The sequence below is a fragment of the Ixodes scapularis genome, unplaced genomic scaffold (assembly GCF_016920785.2).
Source record: "Ixodes scapularis isolate PalLabHiFi unplaced genomic scaffold, ASM1692078v2 PGA_scaffold4__175_contigs__length_147842914, whole genome shotgun sequence".
Classification (NCBI taxonomy): domain Eukaryota; kingdom Metazoa; phylum Arthropoda; class Arachnida; order Ixodida; family Ixodidae; genus Ixodes; species Ixodes scapularis.
The window spans coordinates 66,828,738-66,852,872 of NW_024609879.1; the positions used below are offsets into that span (position 1 = coordinate 66,828,738).

At 47.7% G+C, this 24,135-nt stretch overlaps 1 protein-coding gene across 1 annotated transcript in view; it reads left to right on the forward strand.

The window, feature by feature from the left end:
- Positions 1-6,575: 6,575 nt before the first annotated feature.
- Positions 6,576-24,135, forward strand: part of LOC121837779 — a 47,638-nt gene continuing 30,078 nt past the window's right edge. Inside the window, exons 1-3 of the mRNA XM_042293588.1 lie at positions 6,576-6,838; positions 6,907-7,122; positions 7,477-7,635. Coding sequence (XP_042149522.1) covers positions 6,633-6,838; positions 6,907-7,122; positions 7,477-7,635 — 581 coding nt within the window. The 5' untranslated portion in view covers positions 6,576-6,632. The remainder of the gene's footprint in view (positions 6,839-6,906; positions 7,123-7,476; positions 7,636-24,135) is intronic.

Here is a 24,135-nt window from a genome sequence, read left to right on the forward strand (position 1 = left end):
TCATGTGGGAATGAAGGGTAATGAGGAGGCAGACAGGCTCGCTGCATCTTCAGGTAACTGCTCTCGATATCAAGCTAGCTTTCCCTATCAGGATATCAAGTCATTAATTAAGTCGTCACTTTTTCGTCTATGGCAGGCAGAGTGGGCCTGGAGTCTAATAACAAGCTCCATGTAAGCAAACCAGTCCTTGGGTCTTGGGAGAGCTCCTCACTTAAGAACCGCTTTCACGAAGTTGTATTGTGCCGGCTTCGAATCGGGCACTCCTTCCTTACACACAGATATCTCCTTTATGGGGAGGATCCACCAGTTTGTGAGCACTGTGGAGACAATCTTACTATACTTCATATTTTGTGGATCTGCCCGGAATTCGACACCGAACGTCGCGCTCATTTTCCTGAGTTTTTTAGATTTTGTATTCCATTTCATCCCGCTCTTTTGCTGGGAAAGCACCCTCTCGTTCCTCTTGATCGAGTTTTATCATATATTACTAGTACTGGCCTTATACACCAGATCTAGTCCCAGTTGTTTTCAGGATCATCTTTTTGTAATGAGGTAACCATAGGAGTTTCATTAGTTAATTTAGTCTGGCGCAGTATGGCCTCCGTTGCTGTTGCGCCAAAAAACCCGCAAACAACAACAATCACCATCCTTACTTCCATGCTTTTCATGGAAGCTTTTAGACAATCCCTTTGGAAGTGACCATTTTCCTGTGATTTTAGAAAGTATGGCATCACTCCCTTCTCTTCGAACCAGCATCCCCAGGTGGAAGTTGGATGAGGCGGACTGGGCTCTTTTTGCGTTGGAAGCGCTACTTGACGCTACCGAATTTTTATCTATGTCGCCTGAGAATGCAACCTTGTACATTACTGACCGAATCATAAATGCAGCACCTATTTCTATTCCGCAAACATTGGGGAATCTTCCGAAGCGGTGCAAGCCTTGGTGGACCAAGGAGTGTACTGCCACACGTAGGTCTCAGAACAAGGCCTCGGGCACTTTTTGTCGCTACTCAAGTACTAGGAGCAAGATTTAATTTAAAAAAAGTAAAGCAAAGGCTCGATGGACAAGGAGGCAAGCCAAGAGGGGTTCGTGGATGAAGTATGTTTCCAAAGTAAATAGTTTTATTACTTCAAAAGAGGTGTGGGACAGAGTGAGAAAAATTCGGGGCAATTATCTTTCTTTTAGAATACCTCTTTTACCCTCAGCTGTGCCAACATTAAAGGGCCGGGCAAATTGTCTTGCAAATTATTTTCAAGAAGTTTCTATAGTTCATCCAGTTACACTGCCCAACTTCAGAAATTCAGGGCTATAGCGGAAAAGCATCAATTGGTATGTCTGGATCAGATGCTCTAGAATATAACCAGCCTTTCACATTGTGTGGACTTGAGGTGGCCCTTGCAACAAAAAAGGAATCTGCACTTGGACCTGACAGAATTAAATATGAAATGTTGCGGCACTTGTCCCGTGAATCCCTAGGACATCTATTGACTTTTTTTAACCATTTGTGGGGAGTTTCTGTTTTTCCTCAGTGCTGGAAACGTGCGCATATAATTCCCTTGCTGAAACCCGGTAAAGATTCTTCACTGCCTACAAGTTATCGTCCCATTGCGCTGACCAGTTGTCTCGGCAAAATGTATGAGAGGCTGATAAATAAGCGACTAGTGCACTTTTTGGAGGCTGGAAAAATTTTAGATACAAATCAATGTGGATTTAAATTTGGTCGCTCAACTTTAGATTACCTTGTTTGCCTGGAAACTTCCATATGTGAAGCTTTTGTACATCGACAGCACTGTGTGTCGGTATTCTTCGACCTAGAGAAGGCTTACGACACTACTTGGCATTATGGGATTCTCAAGGACTTGCACATATTTGGCATTCGTGTCCGAATACTGCATTGCATGCAAGATTTTCTTACTAACCGAATTTTTCAGGTTAGGTTTGGCTCCATACTATCTGATGTTTTTCTCCAAGAAAATGGGGTCCCCCAAGGAGGTGTATTGAGCATTACTCTGTTTGCAGTGAAGATAAACAGCCTCACTGCAGCGATACCACCATCTGTCTCCTGTTCGTTATATGTAGACGATGTGCAGATTTCCTTTTCTTCCTGCAACCTCTCGAGCTGGAGCGCCAACTGCAGGTCTCTATAAATAAAATGAGTAAATGGGCCGATAAAATGGGTTTAGATTTCCTCCTGAAAAGACAGTATGCGCGCCCTTTTCACTGCGGCGTGGCCTCTCACTTGAGCACAGTTTACAACTCAACAGTATATCTGTTCCTGTAAAGCAAGAGCACAAATTTTGAGTTGTTTTTGACAAGAAACTTACATTTTTGGCCCATATCAAGGAACTAAAGAAGTGCCTGCAAGCATCTAATATCCTCAAAGTGCTTTCCCACATGTCTTGGGGGTCTGACAGTCCGATCATACAATGCCCTGGTTTGTTCCCGTCTGGACTATGGTGCGATTGTGTATGGATCAGCACGGGAATCTGTTTTAAAAATGCTAGATCCTGTCCATCATCTTGGCCTTCGACTTGCTACCGGAGCTTTTCGGACTTCGCCTATAATGAGCTTGTATGCAAACGCTCATCAAATTTCTTTAGGAAAAAGGAGCCATTATCTTATCCTTTGTTATGGATACAAAGTTAAATCTGACCCTGCACATCCCGCCTTTAGCTGTGTACAGACTTCCTCTCTTACGACTTTTTGAAAACAAGCCAAGCATTGTGCGACCATTAAGCTTTCGGCTTCAAAGTATTTCAACCTCCCTGCAGCTTACAATCCCTGAGAATAGCATGATTACAAGGGCCGAGAGCACTCCTTCCTGGAGTGCAGTAAAAGTTTCATGCAACTGGTCACTGGCCAGATTTTATAAGAAATCAGTCGAACCTCTTGTGATTCAGCAGGAGTTTTAAGCGTTGCTGGAGAAATATCAAGATTACCTACAATTTTATACCGATGGTGCCAAAACCTCATCCTACGTAGGTTCTGCAGTGTTTTCACCACAATACAAGAAAGCAAGACGTATCGATAGCATTGCATGTATTTTTACTGCTGAGCTTTATGGTATAATGATGGCCCTTGAACATATCTTTGAGAATCATGTGATGAAAGCTATTTTGTTTGTTGACTCTCAGAGTACCCTGCTCTCAGTTTGCTCTCTTACCGACACCAAAAACTGGCTTACACAACAAGTGCGTGTAAAGATGCACCATGCTCTCCTACTTGGATTCGATATTAAACTCTGCTGGGTACCGAGCCATGCAGGAATTATCGGTAATGAGGGGGCAGATAAGCTAGCCACTTCTATCAAGGATAAGATTAAAATATCTCTTAAACTGCCATATGAAGATTTTAAGCCAGCTTTCAGAAGAGCAATTAATAAGGTATGGCAGTCGGAATGGGATAGGGAAATTCACAATAAACTACACATCATCAAACCTTGTTTGGAGGTGTGGGAGAGTTCCCATCACAAGAATCGTTACCATGAAGTTTTGATGTCCCGATTGAGGATTGGCCATTCGCACTTGACACATCTGCGTTTGCTTTGTGGTGAAGATGCTCCACAGTGTGAGCACTGCGGCAAAGTAGTGACTGTATTACACATATTGTGGAATTGCATGCACCTGCATGAACAGCGGCGGGCATGTTTTCCAGAACTTTTTAGATGTCATCTTCCGTTCCACCCTGCCTTCCTTCTCGGTGATCAACCTCTAGTCCCTTTTCGGCATGTTTTAAAATTTCTTAAAGTAACTGGCTACATACACTGGTTGTGACTTTTATTCGTAAAATATATCACTCCCATTGTAGGTATTTTAAAATGTTGTAGATTATGGTCAGTGTGTAATCCTAAAATTCATAGACATAGTAATTTTTTCTACCCAAAACTCATGTTTATGTGATACACGACTCATATTCATAATCTTATAAGATCATCAGCTACTATAGCTCTGTTTCTTCAGCCCTTGTTTCTGCAATAGTTTATGCACTTGACGCATTTTGGCCCTGGTAGCTCTCGCGCCAGAAAACTCAAATCAATCAATCAATCAATTGCCGCACAGTCAACTTTCCAGAGGACAGCCCCGACGTGGCTGCAAACTCTTGCCTTGCCAGCCATGCACGTGCTCCCATCAGTTATCACCTCACCATCTTTTTTTGCACAACTCCATGCATCATTGGGCCTGTTCACAGACTACGAACCTTGAACAGTTCCTTTTAGTAGAAGTGTGCACGGGTCAATCTCATGCACCAGCAGTGCTCCGACCCAGCCGCTTTGCACATAGTTGTAAGAGTCGAGGCTCTTGTACGCCTTGACTTCCTCCAAGTCGCAGGCCTTGATCTTGAGAAAATAGTAAACTATTTGTGGGGAACGAATTTCTGGCCACTTCTTTAGGTTGTGCTCCCATGTAGTTATGCAGCTTGGATGTGAATAAAGGCGGTTCTCTGAAAATAAAAGATACCACACAAAATTAGGGTAATGGTAGTTAGTGGTATTAGAGTTCCACCTTCCACCAATATCGGCACATAAAAAAAGCATGTAGGCAGAATAGAAACGGACTTTTACAAGTGCAGTAACAGGCTTCGACAAGTAAATTGTAGAACAAATTTTGCAGCTTGTGGTGCAAATGTAAGATTGTGGGTGTAATGATTGTTACTGGCTACTCAAGTTTTGTTTTTCATTCCGTTGATTCCTACGAGGATGTGCGCTATAATTTTGTATGTTGCTCTCAAAGCTACAAGAAGCAACGTATTTTTACGGGTAACGACGGCCGTTAAAATACGTTAAGGGAAACAATACGAAAAAAGGAACGCAAAATCGCCGTCGCCCCCCCCCCCCCCCCTTCATTCCCATCTGAATAGTTCCGACGCACCTGGGCGTTACTCCCGCAGGGGGCACCTGTGAAAGCAGGTGTTTGGAGAGTGGCGTCTCTACGGACCCCGAGCCCCGCAGGGGGCGCCTGCACCTTAGGTGCTAGGTGCTTGGTGAGTAGCGTCACCACGGACCCCAGCCACGTGGGCCACCATACCCGCACGCAGGGGGCACCTACTTTAGTAGGTGATTGGTGAGTGGCGTCACTGCAAACCCCCCCCCCCCACCCACGTCTGGCTGTGTGTGGCGTACCCGTGTCCGGGGAAAAGGGGACCCTGGTGGTTGAGCTGAGCCCGGGGTATGTTTGGACCCTTCGGGGCCCCCCAAGCGAGGCAATACACCGCTTCGGCCCCTGCTTCTCGTAGACGGGTGTCCTGGCTTGGCCCGACCAGGATGATTCAGTCAGTCGCCTCTTCTACCCTCTTCTTCCTTCTTTCACTTTTCCTCCCACCTCCCTCTCTTTTCTTCTACACTCTCTTCCTTCCTTTTTCACCTTCTTAGGCGGCAAGGGCCAACCTTGAGTGGAAACAGGTTCTGTCCCTGCAACCACGCTAGGGTATAGTGCCCGGGCAGCACTGGTAGAGTAATTGTGTCAGCCAAGCCCATCTTGCTATGGCACATTACCTACCCCCTTGTTGGGCTCCGTGGTGGGCGGTGCACCCGGCCACTGAATTTCCCTCCCATCTTTAAGGGTTCCAGAACTAAACCACCTGATCGGGCCTTGAAAAGGACCCGCACGGAAGTCCTTGACATTCCAACTAAGACTCCTGATCTTTTCAAATTCCCAAAGTTTCTTGTTTCGCACTCCGAAAATGAAAAGCCACTCGGCAAGCTGTCCCCCTTCCTTGTAGCCAAGGTACTAGAAGGCGTTGTTGGTAAGAACTTTCATGCAAAAAAAATGGCATCCGGAGACCTCCTTGTAGAGATCAGTACGAAACAGCAAAGTGATGCCCTCTTGGCACTCAACTCTGTTTCGGACTACGAAGTCACTGTTACTCCGCATCGCAAATTGAATACTGTCCAAGAGGTTATTTCCGAGGACGACCTGCTAGACACATCAAACGCAGAGCTGGTGGAGGGCCTCTCCAGCCAAGGAGTTGTCGCTGCGCGACGAATCAATATTCGTCGTGATGGCAACGAACGAAAAACGAAGCACATCATCCTACCCTTTGACAGCACCACTCTCCCTGCGACTGTAAAGGCAGGCTACCTCCAGTGTAGAGTCCGACCCTATGTGCCGAACCCCCAACGGTGCTTCAAGTGCCAGCGGTTCGGCCATGGGTCACGTAGCTGTCGGGGGGCCGACACATGTGCTAAGTGCTCAAAGGGGCACTGATACCCCAAAGGTCGTATTTTTTTTATTGTCTAAAACGATGCAAGTTGCAGTCATAGACATGCAAAAAAAAAACTTACCGCGAAAAAAAAAAATTTTCGCGCGCGCGCGCGCCCCTTTTTATTTTTGGCGTTTGATTCTCCCGCCTCTAGCCTCCTTGCTTCTTTTGATCGGTGACGTCAAAAATCATGAAATTTAGAAGCTTTGTAGGCTACATTTCTATAACATTTAATACCGGCATTCGTAAAACATGTTTTTTCATGCAATTTTGAACGTACTGCGCACATTCTTTTGAAATATCCGAAATCGGGAGTCCGGAAGTTATGCGGCCTCCTGGCTTTTTGTCCACCCTCAGTTAACATGGCGGAGCTCGGCATCTGTAGCAGGCTAGCAGTGAGAGCCGGAACTCGGGTAGCAGTGACCATAGTGAGGATGGTCGGAGAATCGGACGAAGTTCCCTTTTCGGTGCCCGATGACCTCTCAGACTTTGAAAAACAAATAGTCGAACGATTGAAACAACTGGGTTTGGTGCCTTACGATACCCCTGATCGGGAACGGGACGATCCGGATGACGCCGTCGCCGAGTCGTCGGAGCTCTCGCCCCATCCTGATTTGTGGCGTCTCGACAACACTGACTGGTGAGACCAATCTAAAAGTCATAGATCAGTTCACCCAAGTGATATTGTTATTTCGTGGCCTTCACTAGGTGCAGCTGCAGCCGATGTGCTGTGTTGCCCAGCTTCGTGCCCGACGAGTGCCGCTGCTGCAGGGATATGGGTCCCAAGTTGACTCGGATTCAGCGCCTGCGCTGCATCACGACGCACGAGGAGTTTCCCCTGGTGTGCCTCAACCTAGTGATGCTCAGGCTAGCCTACTTCGAGTTGCACGACCGAAGATTCGCCATGCACCACGACATGCATAGGTAATATATTCTGTATACTTGACTCGGCGAAGTTGATGCGATCTATCGGGCGTTCACGTTGGCCCTCTGAAGTGACCGAATAGATTGGCTTTTTAACGTGTCACGCTGCTATTTATAGAGGTGCCCACAGGTGGTTGGTAGATTAATTATTTCAAAGTAACACACATAACACTCGTAAAAAAATGTTCACAAATTTTTGCTAAGGCATTTTTTCGAAGTTATCAAGATTAATTTTGGGCCATTGTTGCGTTTATTACAACTGCTAAATGGGTCGAATAGATTCTACCCACCATGTGACGGAAGAAACTGGGACTCTTCTAATGTTGTGATCTATTTTTTTTTTTTTTCTTCCAGGCGTTATAGGTATGTTGCCTATCGCCGATTTGTGCGCTGGGTGTGGGGGCGACTTGGCAGGGGCAACAGGTTTGTCCTGCCTTCTTGTGTTGTGCGGACAATCAGGGAGGCATTTCCTTGTGAGGAGGAGACGGGGTTTAGGTACCCAAGGTTTCCAAGGTGAGTCTTGGTGCAACAATTTTACTTATGTTCATTTTCATATGCCACAAAACAACTATGCAGTTTTCATTTCGTTGCATAAACCAACAGATGAAAAAATCGAAATATATTAAGTACCATACAGTTTTCATTTCGTTGCCTAAACCAACAGATTAAAAAATAGAAATATATTGAAGCACTATACAGTTTTCATTTCGTTGCATAAATTAACAGATGAAAACATAAAAATATATTGAAGCGGGAGCAAGCATTACACAATATATACAAGGCCATGTCGCTGCTCTACAGCAGAAAAATACAGTTGACAAGAGAATGAACACTGAGAAAAGTTTGATGTCGTCTGTGAACAGCACCCCGCAGGGGGCACCTGTGAAAGCAGGTGTTTGGAGAGTGGCGTCTCCACGGACCCTGAGCCATGCAAGTTCGCCTGCCCACGTCTGGCTGTGCGTGGCTTTCCCGTGTCCGGGGAAAAGGGCATCCTGGTGGTTGAGCCGAGCCCGGGGTAGGTTTCGACCCTTCGGGGCCCCCCGGGCGAGGCAATACACCACTTCGGCCCCTGCTTCTCGTAGACGGGAGCCCTGGTAAGGCCCGGCCAGGATGATTCAGTCTAGTCGCCACTTCTACTATCCCCTCCCTACTTTCACCCTTGTCTTCCCCTCCTTTTCACTCTTCTCATTTCTCTTCTTTCCTTTTTCAACTTCTTTGGCGGCAAGGGCTAACCTTGGGTGGTGACAGACCCCTTGTCCAGAACCACACTTGGTTATAGTTCCTGGGCAGTGCTAATAGCATAACGTCTCCAGCAAAGCCCTTTTTGTTATGGTGCGTTATCTATTCCCTTGTTGGGCTCCGTGGTGGGCGGCACACCACAGGTTCCGAACAAACTTCGCCTCTTATGGCTGCCTCCTCTTCTAAACCCAACACGGTGCGCCCCCCTAAAAGGGGTTGCTCCGTACTTACTTTTGAAAAAGCATCTGAACCACCAAAGTTTCCAAGATTTTTTGTCCTTCAAGCCCTTGATGAAGAAAAGCCACTGGCTAAGCTCTCGCCTTTGCTTGTATCTAAATGCCTTGATGCCATCATTGGCAAAGCTTTCAAGGCGAAAAAGCTTTCTGGCAATCTTCTCGTAGAAGTAGAAACTGAAGTTCAAAGCAGGACACTTCTAAAACAGACATGTCTAGGAGAACACAAGATAAAGGTCAGCCCACACCGGACACTGAACAGTGTCCGAGGTGTCATCTCCGAGGCTGATCTCATTGACTGCGGTGAGGACGAAATTCTGGCTGGACTCCAGAAACAGGCTGTGGTGGCCGTCAAGTGAATCACCATCCGCAAAGACGGGCAGGAGCAGCCAACCAAGCATCTGATACTGACCTTTGAGCTGCATACGCTTCCTACGACCGTTAAAGCTGGTTATTTTTACTGCAAAGTCCGGCCTTTCATTCCCAATCCACAAAGATGTTTCCGATGTCAGCGCTTCGGGCATGGCTCACGGAACTGTTAGGGCCGTGAAACTTGCGCAAAGTGTGGCAGCAACGACCATGTTGCTGACATTTGTGAGAATACTCTCAAATGTGTCAACTGCCAAGGCAATCATGCTGCTTATGCCAGAACATGCCCACAATGGAAACAAGAAAAAGAAATTCTAACCCTGAAAGCACAAAAGAACATTACCTACCAGGAGGAAAAACAACCGTATTCCTTTTTTGCAAAAGGAACTTTTACCCAAGCGGTGCAAAGGGGACCAGCACCGCGAACAGAATCGAAGGCCACCCAGGTCTCGCCTGAGGTCCTGGCAGTGGCTCTTCAGTCCCCAACCCCCCAGCAGCGGCAGCAGCTTCCTCCGGTTTCTGGAGGGAGCGCGCCAGCTGCTTCCCGACCACGGGACAGGCAGGGAACCCCTCTGTCTGTCCCCACTCCGAGGGCCCCCGCCAGGGAGGAGGAGCGAGAGTCTCGCCCCAACTCACGGGAGAGGGCCTTGTCCGAGGAGCGGCATCGCGCCGCTCTTTCAACAGCTGAGGGGCAGGGACGGATGGAGTTGGGCGACACTCAGCCCAGCACCTCCACTGCTGCTCCTTTGAATGAGGGCGGTCGTGGCCGGGGAGTTCGGCCCCGTGCCTCGACATTGCCCAGACCTATGCAACAAGCCTCGTCTCAAGAGGTGGAGGCGAAAGACGAGGCCACCGAGCTTTCCGCTCTTTCGTCCGACCAGGACAACATGGAGTGGGAGACAACCAAATCTAAGAAAAAAACAAAAAAGCCAGTAATTCCACCAACATAGTTTTTTGTGGGAACTACATTTTTGGATTGGATTTAATTGACTGTGTTCCGTATACCTTCATCTACTTCTGATATTAATGCCTCCACTTCTTCAATGGAACTGTCGAGGCTTACTTGCAAACTATGATGATGTTACTGACCTGCTAGAGGAGCACAGTCCTATTGCCTTCTGTTTGCAAGAGACTCACCTGAAGGAAAGTCACTCGAAAATCCTGAAGCATTTCCAGCTGTTTCGCAAAGATCGTCAACATTCAAGCCATTCGTCTGGAGGTTCTGCTGTTGTTTTACAACGCTCAGTCCCTTGCACTGAAGTTCCCTTAAGGGAGGACGCGGGCTTTGAAAACCGAAAAATCGCGAAAAAGTCGATTTTTAGAAAACTTTATTTTTCGGTTGTATATCTCATAAACTACCTTCTCTGTAATTATCAGCACCAAATACAACGGGGAAATATTTAAAAACAATTATTTACGAGGCCTGAGTAGCATCCAAGCGACGGTCAAACGTCAAAATCAACCCCAACTTCGCGCGCTCGCCATTTCCGACGCGTTCGGCCGACAGCCGCCATCTTAGTCTTGTTTTGAACGTGAATTCTTTCTCTTTTTTTTGCCAGCTCCCAAAATGGCGTCGGCCGCGTGGTTACGGCGTGATCGCCGTTCTTCCATGTCGCAATCGCAAGAACGCGATTGGACAGAGCGCGCGCTGGAGGAGCGTGCGGGGGAGCGTGCGACTGCTATTGGCTGGGACGCGATTTCTCCGCGCGCGGAGCGCTCTTCTCCTCTTCCGTTTCTCCTGCTGTTGCCGCTCGCGTCGTCTGCTTTTGGTAGTGGTCTGCTTGCACGCGCTCTTGCTTTGTCAGCTCCGCTTCGTTTTTCGCCATCTTTACGATCGTTTTCCGAACTTTCTTTGAGTAGTTTCGTGTAGCGTGCCCGTCTGTTTCGTGGTCGCACATGATGCGGGGTTCGAAGTACAAGACGGTGCGCGCGTTTGGCGCGCGGAAGCGGTCCATGAAGTTAGTGCGGATGGCGAAGTTGGAAGTTTCTGCACGGCGTGCCGTCAATGATGATCGCGTCAACACTTCAAGTGATGGATTTTCTGTGCCATCGGCTGTCGTCGAGGAAGAACGCATCGCCCCGCTCACGCCTGGAGTACCGAGCATGCCGACCGTTGTGGTTCCTCCCGAGATCGCGGGTCCCAGCGCCCGTCTTCCGCCTGCCGCGACAAGTGGGAGCGCGTCTTCCAGCACCCATTTGCGGACACATTTCCTGACACGTGAGGAGATCGAAGCAGAAGCTAGACATCGTGATACCGTTCAAGTCGACCTTGGAGCTATGCCAGCAACCCAGAGGAAGTTTGAAGCCATGCTGCCCGATCCCACGCCTGCCTCTGCTACAGGCCAAGGTGAGAAGTTCTGCCTTGTTCAGATCGACGTTTTGAGCAACCTGCTCTGCTGCACAGTGTGCAAGCATTGCTCGGGGACTGGATTGACTGTCCAAGAAGGCACCAAACTCGGACTGGCAGCAAAACTCGAGCTTGTATGCCCCCATTGCGGCATTATTGCAAGTTCCTGGACTTCGCCACGCCAGCAAGACTCGAGGGCCTTCGAAGTCAACATCCGCTCCATCGTGGCAATCAAGCAGATAGGAAAGGGGCAGACAGCTCTCAATGACTTTTGGGCAGCTATGAACGTCTCCCACAGAGGTCTCCACCACAAAACGTTCCAAGAGCACCTGAAGAAGACCTTCAGAGAGCCAGAGGCCCTGTGCGTGGAAAAGTTTTATGCCGAGTCAGCTGTCGCGGTGAAGACAGCCTGTAAGAAGATGGACCCGGGGTTCTGCAAGGATGTCACCGTGGTGTATGACGGCACATGGCACAAGAGAGGGCACACATCTCACATCGGAGTTGGGTCAGTCATAGAATACCACACAGGCCTCATCTTGGACGCCGTGGTTTTATCCAACCTGTGCCTTGGGTGCCAAACAGGACCCAAGCCTGGAGATCAAGGGTACGACAGCTGGCACATGCATCATGTCTGCCAGAAAAACACGGACGCCAAATCTGGGAGGATGGAGGTCGAGGCGGCCCTGACCCTCTTCAAGCGCTCTGTCTCCAAGCACGACCTGCGGTATGCAGCACTTGTCTCCAACGGGGACAGCAGGACCTTCTCTGCCCTTACAGAAGAGAACGTCTACGGGCTAGTCCCCATCGTGAAGGAAGAGTGTTTGAACCATGTTCAGAAGAGAATGGGAACGGCACTGCGCAACCTTGTCCAGAAGAGCAACAAGCCGTTGAGCGGCAAGGGCAGGTTGACGAAGGCCCTTATCGACAAGCTTACCGACTACTATGGCTGGGCCCTCCGAAACAACTCCAAGGACGTGGCAGCGATGCAGCGTGCTGTTATGGCCACCTACCATCATGTCACATCGACTGACCAGGAGCCTCACCATGAACTCTGTCCGGAGGGAGCTCAATCGTGGTGCCGTCATAGAGTTGCCGAGGCAAAAGGTGAGCCACAGCCCCAGCACAAGCACAAACTCCCAGCCTACGTCGCTGCAGCTATGCTGCCCGTCTACCAACGCCTGTCGCAGGTTTCTCTGCTTCAACGCTGCTTGGGAGCAAAGACTCAGAATGCATCTGAGTCTTTCCACTCTGTCCTGTGGTCTTTGATGCCTAAGGAACAGCATGCATCGCTGATCGCTGTCGAAACTGCACTGCATGAAGCGGTGTTGAGGTTCAACGCCGGCTGCTACAAGGGAACTGCAGAAATATCGGTTGCAGTGGGACTTCAGCCGGCCCATCTAGCCCTCCAACGAGCTGCCGAGAAAGATGCCCTACGTCTGCACAAGGCCAGCAAACAACATCAAGACAAGTTGGAAAGGCAGAACAAGAAGAAAGTGCGCAAGAACACTTCTGACTATTCTGCAGGGTCATTCTAAAGCTGAAAATCTGTGTGCAACTTTCAAGTGCTGTTTTCTCAGAATGGATTTTTTCACTGCCGTGGCTGCTCGTCCCAGCGATATCTCAGGAACTGATGAATGGATTTTTGTGCTGTCTTTTTTATTCTGTTCTCTAATAACTTTGTGAGGGCATAACAGAGCCCTTTTTCTAGAAAACTATGCTAAAAATTTATAATAAAAAAATTAAATTTGATGAATGTGGGTTTCATTGATTACACAAAATTCAAAGTTGCATTAAAATCTTTCAACAAAGAAATTTAAAAAAAGGGCTCTGTTATGCCCTGGGGAATGTATCCAGGGGTCATCATAACAAATTTTACGTCGCTACTACCTTTTTCAAATTCCCCGCAGGGGGCACCTGTGAAAGCAGGTGTTTGGAGAGTGGCGTCTCCACGGACCCCGAGCCATGCGGGTTCGCCCGCCCACGTATGGCTGTGCGTGGCTTTCCCGTGTCCGGGGAAAAGGGCATCCTGGTGGTTGAGCCGAACCCGGGGTAGGTTTGGACCCTTCGGGGCCCCCCGGGTGAGGCAATACACCACTTCGGCCCCTGCTTCTCGTAGACGGGAGTCCTGGTAAGGCCCGGCCAGGATGATTCAGTCTAGTCGCCACTTCTACTATCCCCTCTCTACTTTCACCCTTGTCTTCTCCTCCTTTTCACTCTTCTCATTTCTCTTCTTTCCTTTTCAACTCTTTTGGCGGCAAGGGCTAACCTTGGGTGGCGACAGACACCTTGTCCAGAACCACTCTTGGTTATAGAGACTGGGCAGCACTAATAGAGTAACGTCTTCAGCCAAGCCATTCTTGTTATGGAGCGTTACCTATTCCCTTGTTGGGCTCGGTGGTGGGCGGTGCACCACAGTTTCCGAAAACCCTCCCCTTTTATATGGGTTCCAAACTTAAACCTTTTGATCGGCCCCCCAAAAGGGGCCGCACCGAAGCTCTAGTCACTCCCGAAACATCCAAAGTACTCGAAAAATTTCCAAAATTCCTGGTCTTACACTCTGAAGAAGAAAAACCACTTGCCAAACTGTCCCCTTTCTTAGTCGCCAAGGTACTGGAAGGAATCGTTGGTAAAGATTACTCTGCAAAAAAGATGCCATCCGGTGATCTTCTTGTTGAGATCAGCACCAAAAAGCAAAGTGATGCCCTTCTTTCTCTCAACGCTGTGTCTGAATACAAAGTAAACGTTACTCCACACCGCAGACTTAATACAGTTCAAGGAGTTATCTCGGAGGACGACCTAATGGACTCGTCTGAGGAAGAACTCGTTGAAGGCCTTTCAGACCAAGGAGTTGTTGCCGCTCGTCGCATCACCCTTCGTCAGGTGAATACCCCGTTGTTCTCACTCCAAGTCAGCTCATGTTCCGTTGAGAGAGCTTCTCCAGAGGCCATAAAGGCAGGCTACCTCCGGTGCCGTGTTCGCCCCTATGTGCCGAATCCCCAGCGGTGCTTTAAGTGCCAAAGGTTCGGCCATGGGTCACGGAGCTGCCGGGGAAGCGACACTTGCGCGAAGTGCTCCAGTAAGGAGCATGTTGCTGACAGTTGCGAGAGTGAACCGAAATGTGTCAACTGTGATGGCCGTCACCCAGCATACTCGCGCTCTTGTCCAAAATGGAAAGAAGAAAAAGAAATACTTACTTTGAAAACCACAGAAAACATCTCCTACCATGAGGCGAAAAAACGTTTCTCCTTCCTATCGAAAGGAGGGTATGCCGAGGTCGTGCGCAGGGGACCCGCACGACCCGTGATGGCATCGGCGGGAACACAGACCCCTCCAGGGGGGGTGTGTTTCCCGCCAGTGTCCCCTTTGAAACCCGCGGGTGCAGTGCCAGCTGCACTGCACTCCAACCACACGGTGGACGCTGTTCCTTCCACGTCCACCCTGAAGCAGGGGGCGGCACCTCCCGCCGCCCCTACCTCCCTGCCTCCTCGAGGTCGGGGACAACCCCGCGTCTCGACCCAGCAAAGACCTAGTGAGCCGTTAAGGCTACCAACCCCACCGGGTGTTCCTCCGGCTTCCCCTGAAGAGCCTATGGACGAGGGTGGACCCAAGTCCGGCGAGGAAAGTTTCCTCGCTGGATCTGACTCCTCTCTTTCTGCCACCAGTGATTCTACTGGCCAGCAGAAAGAGGCTGTAAAAAAGAAAAATGCCCCGCGCAAAAAAATAGATTTTAAGCCATAGTCACCTCATTTTACTTTTTTACCAGTTTTTATATTCACTTTTGCACTGGCTAAGCATATAGGCATTATGCAGTGGAACTGTCGCGGCCTTCTACGTAACATAGATGACATCAATTCATTTTTTGATGAGCTCCGTCCTGTTGCTATTTGCCTACAGGAGACATACCTGACTGATTCGCACACGCAGGTTTTGCGTCATCAACAAGTTTTTAGGAAGGACCGCCATTCCTCAAACCCTTCGGGTGGTGTAGCAGTGGTGGTTCAAAGTGGAGTGGCATGTGCTGAAGTTCCTTTACAAACTTCACTCGAGGCAGTTGCAGTTCGCATCCTTCTTGACCGCCTTATCACTCTAGTATCACTCTACTTACCACCTAATGTTCCGCTGCATCTTCACGAACTTCAAGCACTCATCAAACAACTTCCCAAACCGTTTTTAATTCTTGGTGATTTTAATGCCCACCATCCTTTGTGGGGAAGCTCTCGTCAAGACTCTCGAGGTGGAGTTATTGAAAGGCTTTTATTATCAACTGGAATCTGCCTGCTCAATAAGAAAGAACCAACATTTTTTAGTGCTGCCCACAACACTTTTACATCAATTGACCTATCACTATCATCACCATCTTTACTTTCATGCTTTTCATGGAACGTTTTAAACAATCCTTTTGGAAGTGACCATCTACCCATAATTTTAGAGAGCGTTTTACCAGTTTTATCGATACCAACCCGCCTTCCACGATGGAAGTTGGAAAAGGCCGACTGGTCTATTTTTGGTCTAGAAGCTACACTTGATCCCTCTTTGTGTCTTCATATGACTCCTGAAGATGCAACGCTTTACGTTACGGAATGCATTATAAATGCTGCTTCTGCTTCAATTCCACAGACCTCAGGAAATCTTCCCCGGAGGTGCAAGCCCTGGTGGAATGAGGAATGTACTTCCACTCGGAAAAGCCAGAACAAGGCTTGGGGAACTTTTCGTCGCTATCCAACTTTCCGTAATTTAATAGAGTTTAGGAAAAAAAGAGCACAAGCTCGGTGGACGCGAAGACAGGCCAAGTGGGCTTCATGGACAAAGTATGTTTCATCCTTAAATAGTTTCGTTACTGCTAAAGAAGTATGGGATCGTCTCAAAAAAGTTCGTGGGCAGTACCACGCTTTCAGGATTCCACTTTTTCCTTCAATCTCAGCATCTCTAACAGGACAAGCAGACTTCCTCGCAGAACATTTTCAGCATGTCTGCAGCTCTTCCAATTACAGTACGGAGTTTTTAAAGTACCGGTCTACCGCTGAGAAGCAGAAAATCACTATGTCAGGCTTCAACTCTGCTGCATACAATAGACCGTTCACAATGTGTGAACTGGAAGTTGCTCTCAGCCTAAAAAAGCAATCTGCACCTGGGCCAGACAGAATTCACTACGAGATGCTTAAGCACCTGTCTCATGAATCTTTGTCCCACCTGTTGTCCTTTTTCAACTACCTATGGGAAGCTGCTGCTTTCCCACATTCTTGGAGAAGTGCCCAGGTTATACCTTTGCTGAAACCTGGAAAAGATCCCTCTCTGGCTACCAGCTACCGCCCCATAGCACTTACAAGCTGCTTGGGGAAAACTTATGAAAGGCTTATAAATCGCCGCCTTATGTTCCTTTTGGAAGAGAAAAACTTTTTTGACACCAAGCAGTGTGGCTTTCGTGCTGGACGGTCCACCATGGACCATCTGGTCCGACTTGAGACCGTCATACGTGAGGCCTTTGTACACCGGCAGCATTGCGTGTCGGTGTTTTTTGATTTAGAGAAGGCATATGACACTACGTGGAGGTATGGTATCCTTCGAGATCTATACAACTGTGGAGTGCGTGGCCGTATGCTTCGTTGTTTGCAGAATTTTTTAAGTGAGCGTACATTTCAAGTCCGATTAGGCTCGACTTTATCCAATGTCTTCTTGCAAGAAAATGGTGTCCCCCAAGGCGGAGTCTTAAGTGCCACCTTATTTGCAGTTAAGATAAACAGTCTGGCTCAAGTTATACCGTCATCTGTTTCATACTCGCTCTACGTGGATGATGTGCAAATATCTTTTTCGTCCTGCAACCTCTCCAGTTGTGAACGGCAACTGCAGCTCACAATAAACAGAATGACCAAGTGGGCAAATGAAAATGGTTTTAAGTTTTCCCCAGAGAAAACTGTGTGTGTGCCGTTTTCCCTGCGACGAGGTTTGACTTTGGACCCGATCTTACAATTGAATAACATAGAAATATCGGTGAAGCAGGAACATAAATTTTTAGGCATGGTCTTCGATAAAAAGCTTACATTCAAGTCTCATTTAAAGGAAGTAAAGCAAAAGTGCTTGCGATCCTCAAACATTCTTAAGGTTCTGTCACATATATCTTGGGGGTCCGACAGACGATGCCTCCTACGTTTGTACAATGCTTTAGTTCGGTCACGTCTGGATTATGGAGCGATTGTTTATGGTTCGGCACGACCTTCCACTCTAAAGATGTTGGATCCGGTTCATCACCTCGGACTCCGGCTAGCCACTGGGGCATTTCGCACGTCACCCGTATTAAGCTTGTATGTCGACAGTCATCAAATGTCTCTGGAAAAACGCCGACAGTACTTGAGCCTGTGTTATTATTACAAAGTGCTTTCGGATCCGAAAAATCCTGCTTATAGTATTTTACAAGTTCCTCAGTTCTGTAATTTGTTTGAAAACAAGCCAACAATTGTGCGCCCCCTAGGTTTTCGAGTTCAAAGTATTTGTAGCTCTCTCAGCCTCCCTGTCCCTTCCACAGGTGGTGTTAACTTGCTAAAATCTATGGAGAGAATTGCCCCTTGGAACGAGCTACCCGTATGTTGTGACTGGTCTTTTACCAAATACAGTAAGAAGACCGTGGCTCCACAGTTTCTTCAGCAAGAGTTTCTATCTTTGCAAGAAAGGATATCTAGTGGTTGCGCCGAATACTACACCGACGGATCAAAATCTTTATGTTCCGTTGGTTGCGCAGTTTATTGTAGTGGCTTTGGAAGAGCTGTGCAGCTTGACTCAATGGCAAGCATCTTCACTGCAGAGCTCTATGGTATTTTATTAGCCATTGAGCATATTCTGGATAACAGTGTATTGAACGCAGTCATTTTTGTCGATTCACAAAGCGTCTTAGCTGCTATCTCTTCCAGAGTTCCCACAAAGAATGTACTTACACAACATGTTCGTTTTAAAGTAAACAGAGCTCTGCGCCTTGGAAGTAATATCAAATTTTGCTGGGTACCAAGTCACGTGGGAATTGCAGGGAATGAGAGTGCGGATCGCTTGGCTGCATCTGCCACAGATTCAATAGCATCTTTTGGCCTGCCCTACCAGGATTTTAAACCACTTTTAAAGAAATCTCTTTTAAAGACTTGGCAGCTAGAATGGGACACTGAAACCAACAACAAACTCCACGTGATTAAACCAATGATAGGTATCTGGGAAAGTTCATTTCACAGAAACCGTCGTCTCGAGGTTATGCTTTGTCGCTTGAGAATCGGCCACTCACGTCTGACACATATGTACCTCCTCTGTGGCGAAGAAGTTGCACTTTGTGCCCATTGTGGGGAATTACTTACAATTTTACACATTCTATGGGAGTGTAGGTTTTATCATCAACTGCGCGTATCATGTTTTCCTGAACTTTTTAGAAACTATCTACCCTTTCATCCTATGTTTTTACTTGGTGACAGTGCTTTAGTACCACTTAGACGAGTTTTTAATTTTCTTAACAAAACTGGTTATCTACACAAGTTATAAAAATCTTCTCTAGTCTAGCATCTGTTTTGCTGAGTTTTAATAAACATTTTGTTTGGCGCATTATGGCCTCAGTTGCTGCTGCGCCATTAAAACCTTAATCTTACTTACCTTTTTCAAATTCTCCAGACCTGGGATAAGGAATGCATATGGACAATTTTGATAAATATTTGTAACTTGAGAAATAATATGCACAGCTCCATGAAACTATGCAGTTACTCTTATGTCTGTGCTATAAATACACCCTGTAAATTTCGTTCAGATATCTCTAGAAATAAGAAAGTTCATATTTATTCCCCACCTCCTCCCTTAAACACATCACTAGAGGCTGTTTCTGTCCGTATACTGATTGACCGTTTAATAACCATTTGTTCTGTATACATATCTCCAAATTATCACCTGGAGTATAAAGAGCTCGAAGCTCTTTGTGATCAGCTACCTCCTCCTTTTGTGCTCGTAGGCGATTTTAATGCTCATAACCCTCTGTGGGGAAGTGCACGAAGGGATACACGAGGAGCACTTATTGAATGTTTTTTGGTTTCAACAGGATTGTGTTTGCTCAACTTTAAAGAGGCTACACACTTTTCCTCAGCAACACATACATTCACATCAATCGACCTTTCACTTGTGCATCCGATATTACTTCCACTGTTGTCATGGAAAGTCATCCCTAATCCCTACGGCAGCGATCATTTTCCCATTATTTTAGATTTCCAGAATCATCCTGTCACATATCCAACACGGTCACCTCGGTGGAAGTTTGACAAAGCCAACTGGACACTTTTTAAGCAATCATCTCTTTTAGCTATTACATCCCTCCATCAGCTCTCTGTCGATGAGGCAACAGGTCATGTCACAAAACACATACTAGAAGCTGCTATGCTTGCAATACCAATGACGTCCACTCACCTCCCCAAACGGCCTAAGCCGTGGTGGAATCAGGACTGCAAAGAGGCAAAGAAGAAACAAAATAAAGCATGGGGCATATTCGGGCGATATCCAACGCCAAGTAATCTTATTTCGTTCAAGAAAATGAAGGCGCGTGCACGATTTGTTCGCAGGCGGTCAAAGAGGAATTGCTGGGAGAAGTATGCATCTTCTGTAAACAGTCAGGCAACACCAAAGGAGGTTTGGGATCGAGTTCATAAGATTAATGGCTCGTATCATGCTTTTTCCGTTCCTCTTTTGACAAAAAATGGAACATGCCCTGAAAGCCTCGAGGAACAGGCAGATATTCTTGAAGAACATTTCGAATTTGTTTCTAGCTCAAGAAACTACACACCTACATTTCTTAAACACAAAGCACAGATGGAAAAGAAGGCTGTTAACATTTCGAGTGGTTTTCAAGATCCCTACAATGCCCCATTCACAATGCGTGAACTTGAAATGATTCTCCACTGTCCTAAACAGACTGCACCCGGTCCAGATGGAGTTCATTACATTATGCTCCAACATCTTCATCCTTCAACTCTTGAGCTTATCCTATACCTTTTCAATAAAATCTGGTCTGAAAGCCATTTTCCGTTCGCTTGGAGGGTTGCCTTCGTGGTTCCTTTGCTGAAGCCAGGAAAGAATCCTTCATGCGCATCTAGCTACAGGCCTATAGCTTTGACAAGTTGTTTATCAAAGACTTGAAAGAATGATTAACAGAAGGCTCGTGCATTTTCTTGAAAATAACAACATTCTAGACAGATACCAGTGCGGCTTTCGATCTTCCCGATCCACAGTAGATCACTTGGTTCGTTTCGAGACAGCCGTGAGAGAGGCGTTTGTGAACAAACAACACTGCCTTTCCGTGTTTTTTGATCTGGAGAAGGCGTATGATACTGCCTGGCGATTTGGAATACTGCAGTACCTAATTGAAATTGGTATCCGTGGGCACATGCTCGGCGCAATTAAAAGTTATCTAGAAAGTCATTCATTTCGTGTAAAGCTGGGTACCACCTTTTCTCGAGATTTTTTGCAAGAGAATGGAGTTCCCCAGGGGGGTGTACTTAGCGTCACTCTTTTTATTATAAAAATGAACTCCATTGCCCATGTAATACCTCGTTCAGTTCAGTATTCTATCTACATTGATGACCTTCAGGTTTCAGTGTCATCATGCAATCTTTCCATCTGTGAGAGGAGGGTTCAAGTGGCAATCAATAATTTAACAAGCTGGGCTAATACAAATGGTTTTAGGTTTTCTACAGAAAAAAACTGTCTGTGTATGCTTTTCTCGCCGGCGAGGATTTTTTCTAGAACCCTCCTTAACCATCTATGGACTTCCTATCAAGGTGAAAAATGAACACAAGTTTCTAGGTCTCCTCTTAGATTCAAAGTTAACGTTTGTTCCGCACATTAAGCAATTAGAGTCAAAATGCATCAAATCACTCGGCATTCTCAAAGTGTTGTCTCATCAATCTTGGGGTTCTGATCGACTCTGTCTCCTGCGCATTTATCGTGCAGTAATTCGCTCCCGACTTGATTATAGCAGTTTTGTGTATGGTTCAGCCAAAGCTTCAGCATTGAAGATGTTGGACCCCATTCATAATCAGGGGCTGCGGCTGGCCACCGGTGCTTTCCGCACTTCTCCGATCGCCAGCCTCTATGCCCCCGCAGGGGGCACCTGTGAAAGCAGGTGTTTGGAGAGTGGCGTCTCCACGGACCCCGAGCCCCGCAGGGGGCGCCTGCACCTTAGGTGCTAGGTGCTTGGTGAGTAGCGTCACCACGGACCCCAGCCACGTGGGCCACCATACCCGCACGCAGGGGGCACCTACTTTAGTAGGTGCTTGGTGAGTGGCGTCACTGCGAACCCCGAGCCATGTGGGTTCGCCCACCCACGTCTGGCTGTGCGTGGCATACCCGTGTCCGGGGAAAAGGGGACCCTGGTGGTTGAGCTGAGCCCGGGGTATGTTTGGACCCTTCGGGGCCCCCCGGGCGAGGCAATACACCGCTTCGACCCCTGCTTCTCGTAGACGGGTGTCCTGGCTTGGCCCGACCAGGATGATTCAGTCAGTCGCCTCTTCTACCCTCTTCTTCCTTCTTTCACTTTTCCTTCCACCTCTTTCTCTTTTCTTCTGCACTCTCTTCCTTCCTTTTTCACCTTCTTAGGTGGCAAGGGCCAACCTTGAGTGGAAACAGGTCCTGTCCCTGCAACCACACTAGGGTATAGTGCCCGGGCAGCACTGGTAGAGTAATTGTGTCAGCCAAGCCCATCTTGCTATGGCACATTACCTACCCCCTTGTTGGGCTCCGTGGTGGGCGGTGCACCCGGGCACTGAATCTTCTTTCCCATTTTATGGGTTCTCGTGCTAAAACCGTCCTCGATCGGCCCCTGAAAAGGGTCCGCACCGAAGTTCAAGCTACAAACAAGACACCACCAACATCTGCCAGATTCCCCAAGTTTTTAGTTCTTCACTCTGAAAGTGACAAACAGCTTTCGAAATTATCGCCTCTCCTTGTCGCAAAGACACTCGAGGGTGTGGTCGGCGAGGAGTTTAAAGAAAAAAAAATGCCATCTGGCAACCTACTTGTCGAGATCAAATCAAGCGAGCAGAGTACTGCACTACTTAGTTTAACATCTGTTTCTGGACATGACACCTCTGTCTCTCCCCACCGAACATTAAACAGTATTCAAGGGGTTATTTCAGAGGATGACCTTCTTGACACCTCTGAGAGTGAAATTGTTGAAGGCCTTTCCGACCAAGGTGTCACAGCTGCAAGGCGGATCACCATGCGTCGTGACGGGAATGAACTCAAGACCAAACACGTTGTACTCACCTTCCAATCGACAATCCTTCCTGAGGCTGTGAAGGCTGGGTACCTACGCTGCAGAGTTCGGCCTTATGTGCCAAACCCCCGTAGATGTTTTAAGTGCCAGAGATTCGGCCATGGCTCTCAGAGCTGCCGTGGAAAGGCCACCTGTGCGAAGTGTAGCAAGACCGACCACGAAGCTGATGCATGTACTAACAACCCACGCTGTGTAAACTGCTCAGAAGCACACCCTGCATATTCCAGATCATGTAAGACATGGAAAAACGAGAAAGAGATCCTCACTTTGAAAGTTAAGGAAAACCTCTCTTTTCCTGAAGCACGCCGTCGCTTTGCATTCGTGCAGAAAGGCGGCTACGCCCAAGTGGTGCAGCGGGGACATGCACCACTGAAGGTTGCAGTGGCAACCCAGACGTCCTTTCTGGACTATGGGAAGCCACGGCAGTCCCCCACGCCCCAGCTGAAGATTCAGCTTCCGGGGCGTGCAATCTCCGCTGGGCGGTCTTCGGACCCTCCAAGCCAGAGTGCGAATCCTCGTGCTCAAACAGGGCAACAGCCTGTGTCTTCTCAGGCTGTTTCCCAAACTCAGGATGGGCCGGTGGCTGCCGCAACCGTCCCTTCTCCGCGATCTCCTTCCAGGGAGAAGGGTCGACATTCTCGCCCACACTCCCTGGAGAGACCATCATCTAAGGAGCGGCATGGCTCTCGTGCCGCACCTACAGTGCCTAAGAGACAGGAGCGGGTAGACTTGAGCGACGCTTCGCCCAGCACCTCCTCTACCTCTTCGGCTGGGGCTGGTCGCGGGCGGGGCATGGCGCCCCGTTCCCCGAACCTGAACAAATCTGTAGAAAAAACCTCGCCTCAGGAAACTGAGGCCATGGATGAGTGTAGAGAAGTCTCCACTCATACGTCTGACCAAGACGATATGGAGTGGCAGACTATTAAGAGTAAGCAGAAAAGCAAAAAACCGGTAATCCCCCCAACGTGACATTGCGAATTAATTTTTGCCACATGCGGCAGCTTTAGAACTTTTATTTATTCTCCCAGTGTTTCTTCTTTATTCATATTTTAACTCAATTTTAAAACAATGGCCAATTTCCGCTTTATGCAGTGGAACTGCCGTGGCCTAATCAGAAATATTGATGATGTAAATTATTTTATGGACGAGCTAAGACCTATTGCACTCTGCCTCCAAGAAACATATTTAAATAACACTAATACACAGATTTTACGTCAGCACCAGGTTTTTAGAAAAGACAGAATTTCCTCAAACTCGTCTGGAGGAGTGGCACTAGTGGTGCAAAATGGTGTTGCTTGCTCTGAGGTCCCCCTTTCTACACCCTTAGAGGCTGTAGCGGTACGCCTTCTTGTTGACCGTTTGATCACGGTAGTTTCTCTTTATCTGCCTCCAAACTCTCCACTGCATATCAGCGAACTTGAGTCACTTGTAAGACAATTACCTCAACCTTTTTTAATTTTAGGCGATTTTAATGCCCACCACCCTTTGTGGGGTGGTGCTCGCCAGGATTCACGTGGAGGCGTCGTAGAGCGGTTTTTATTATC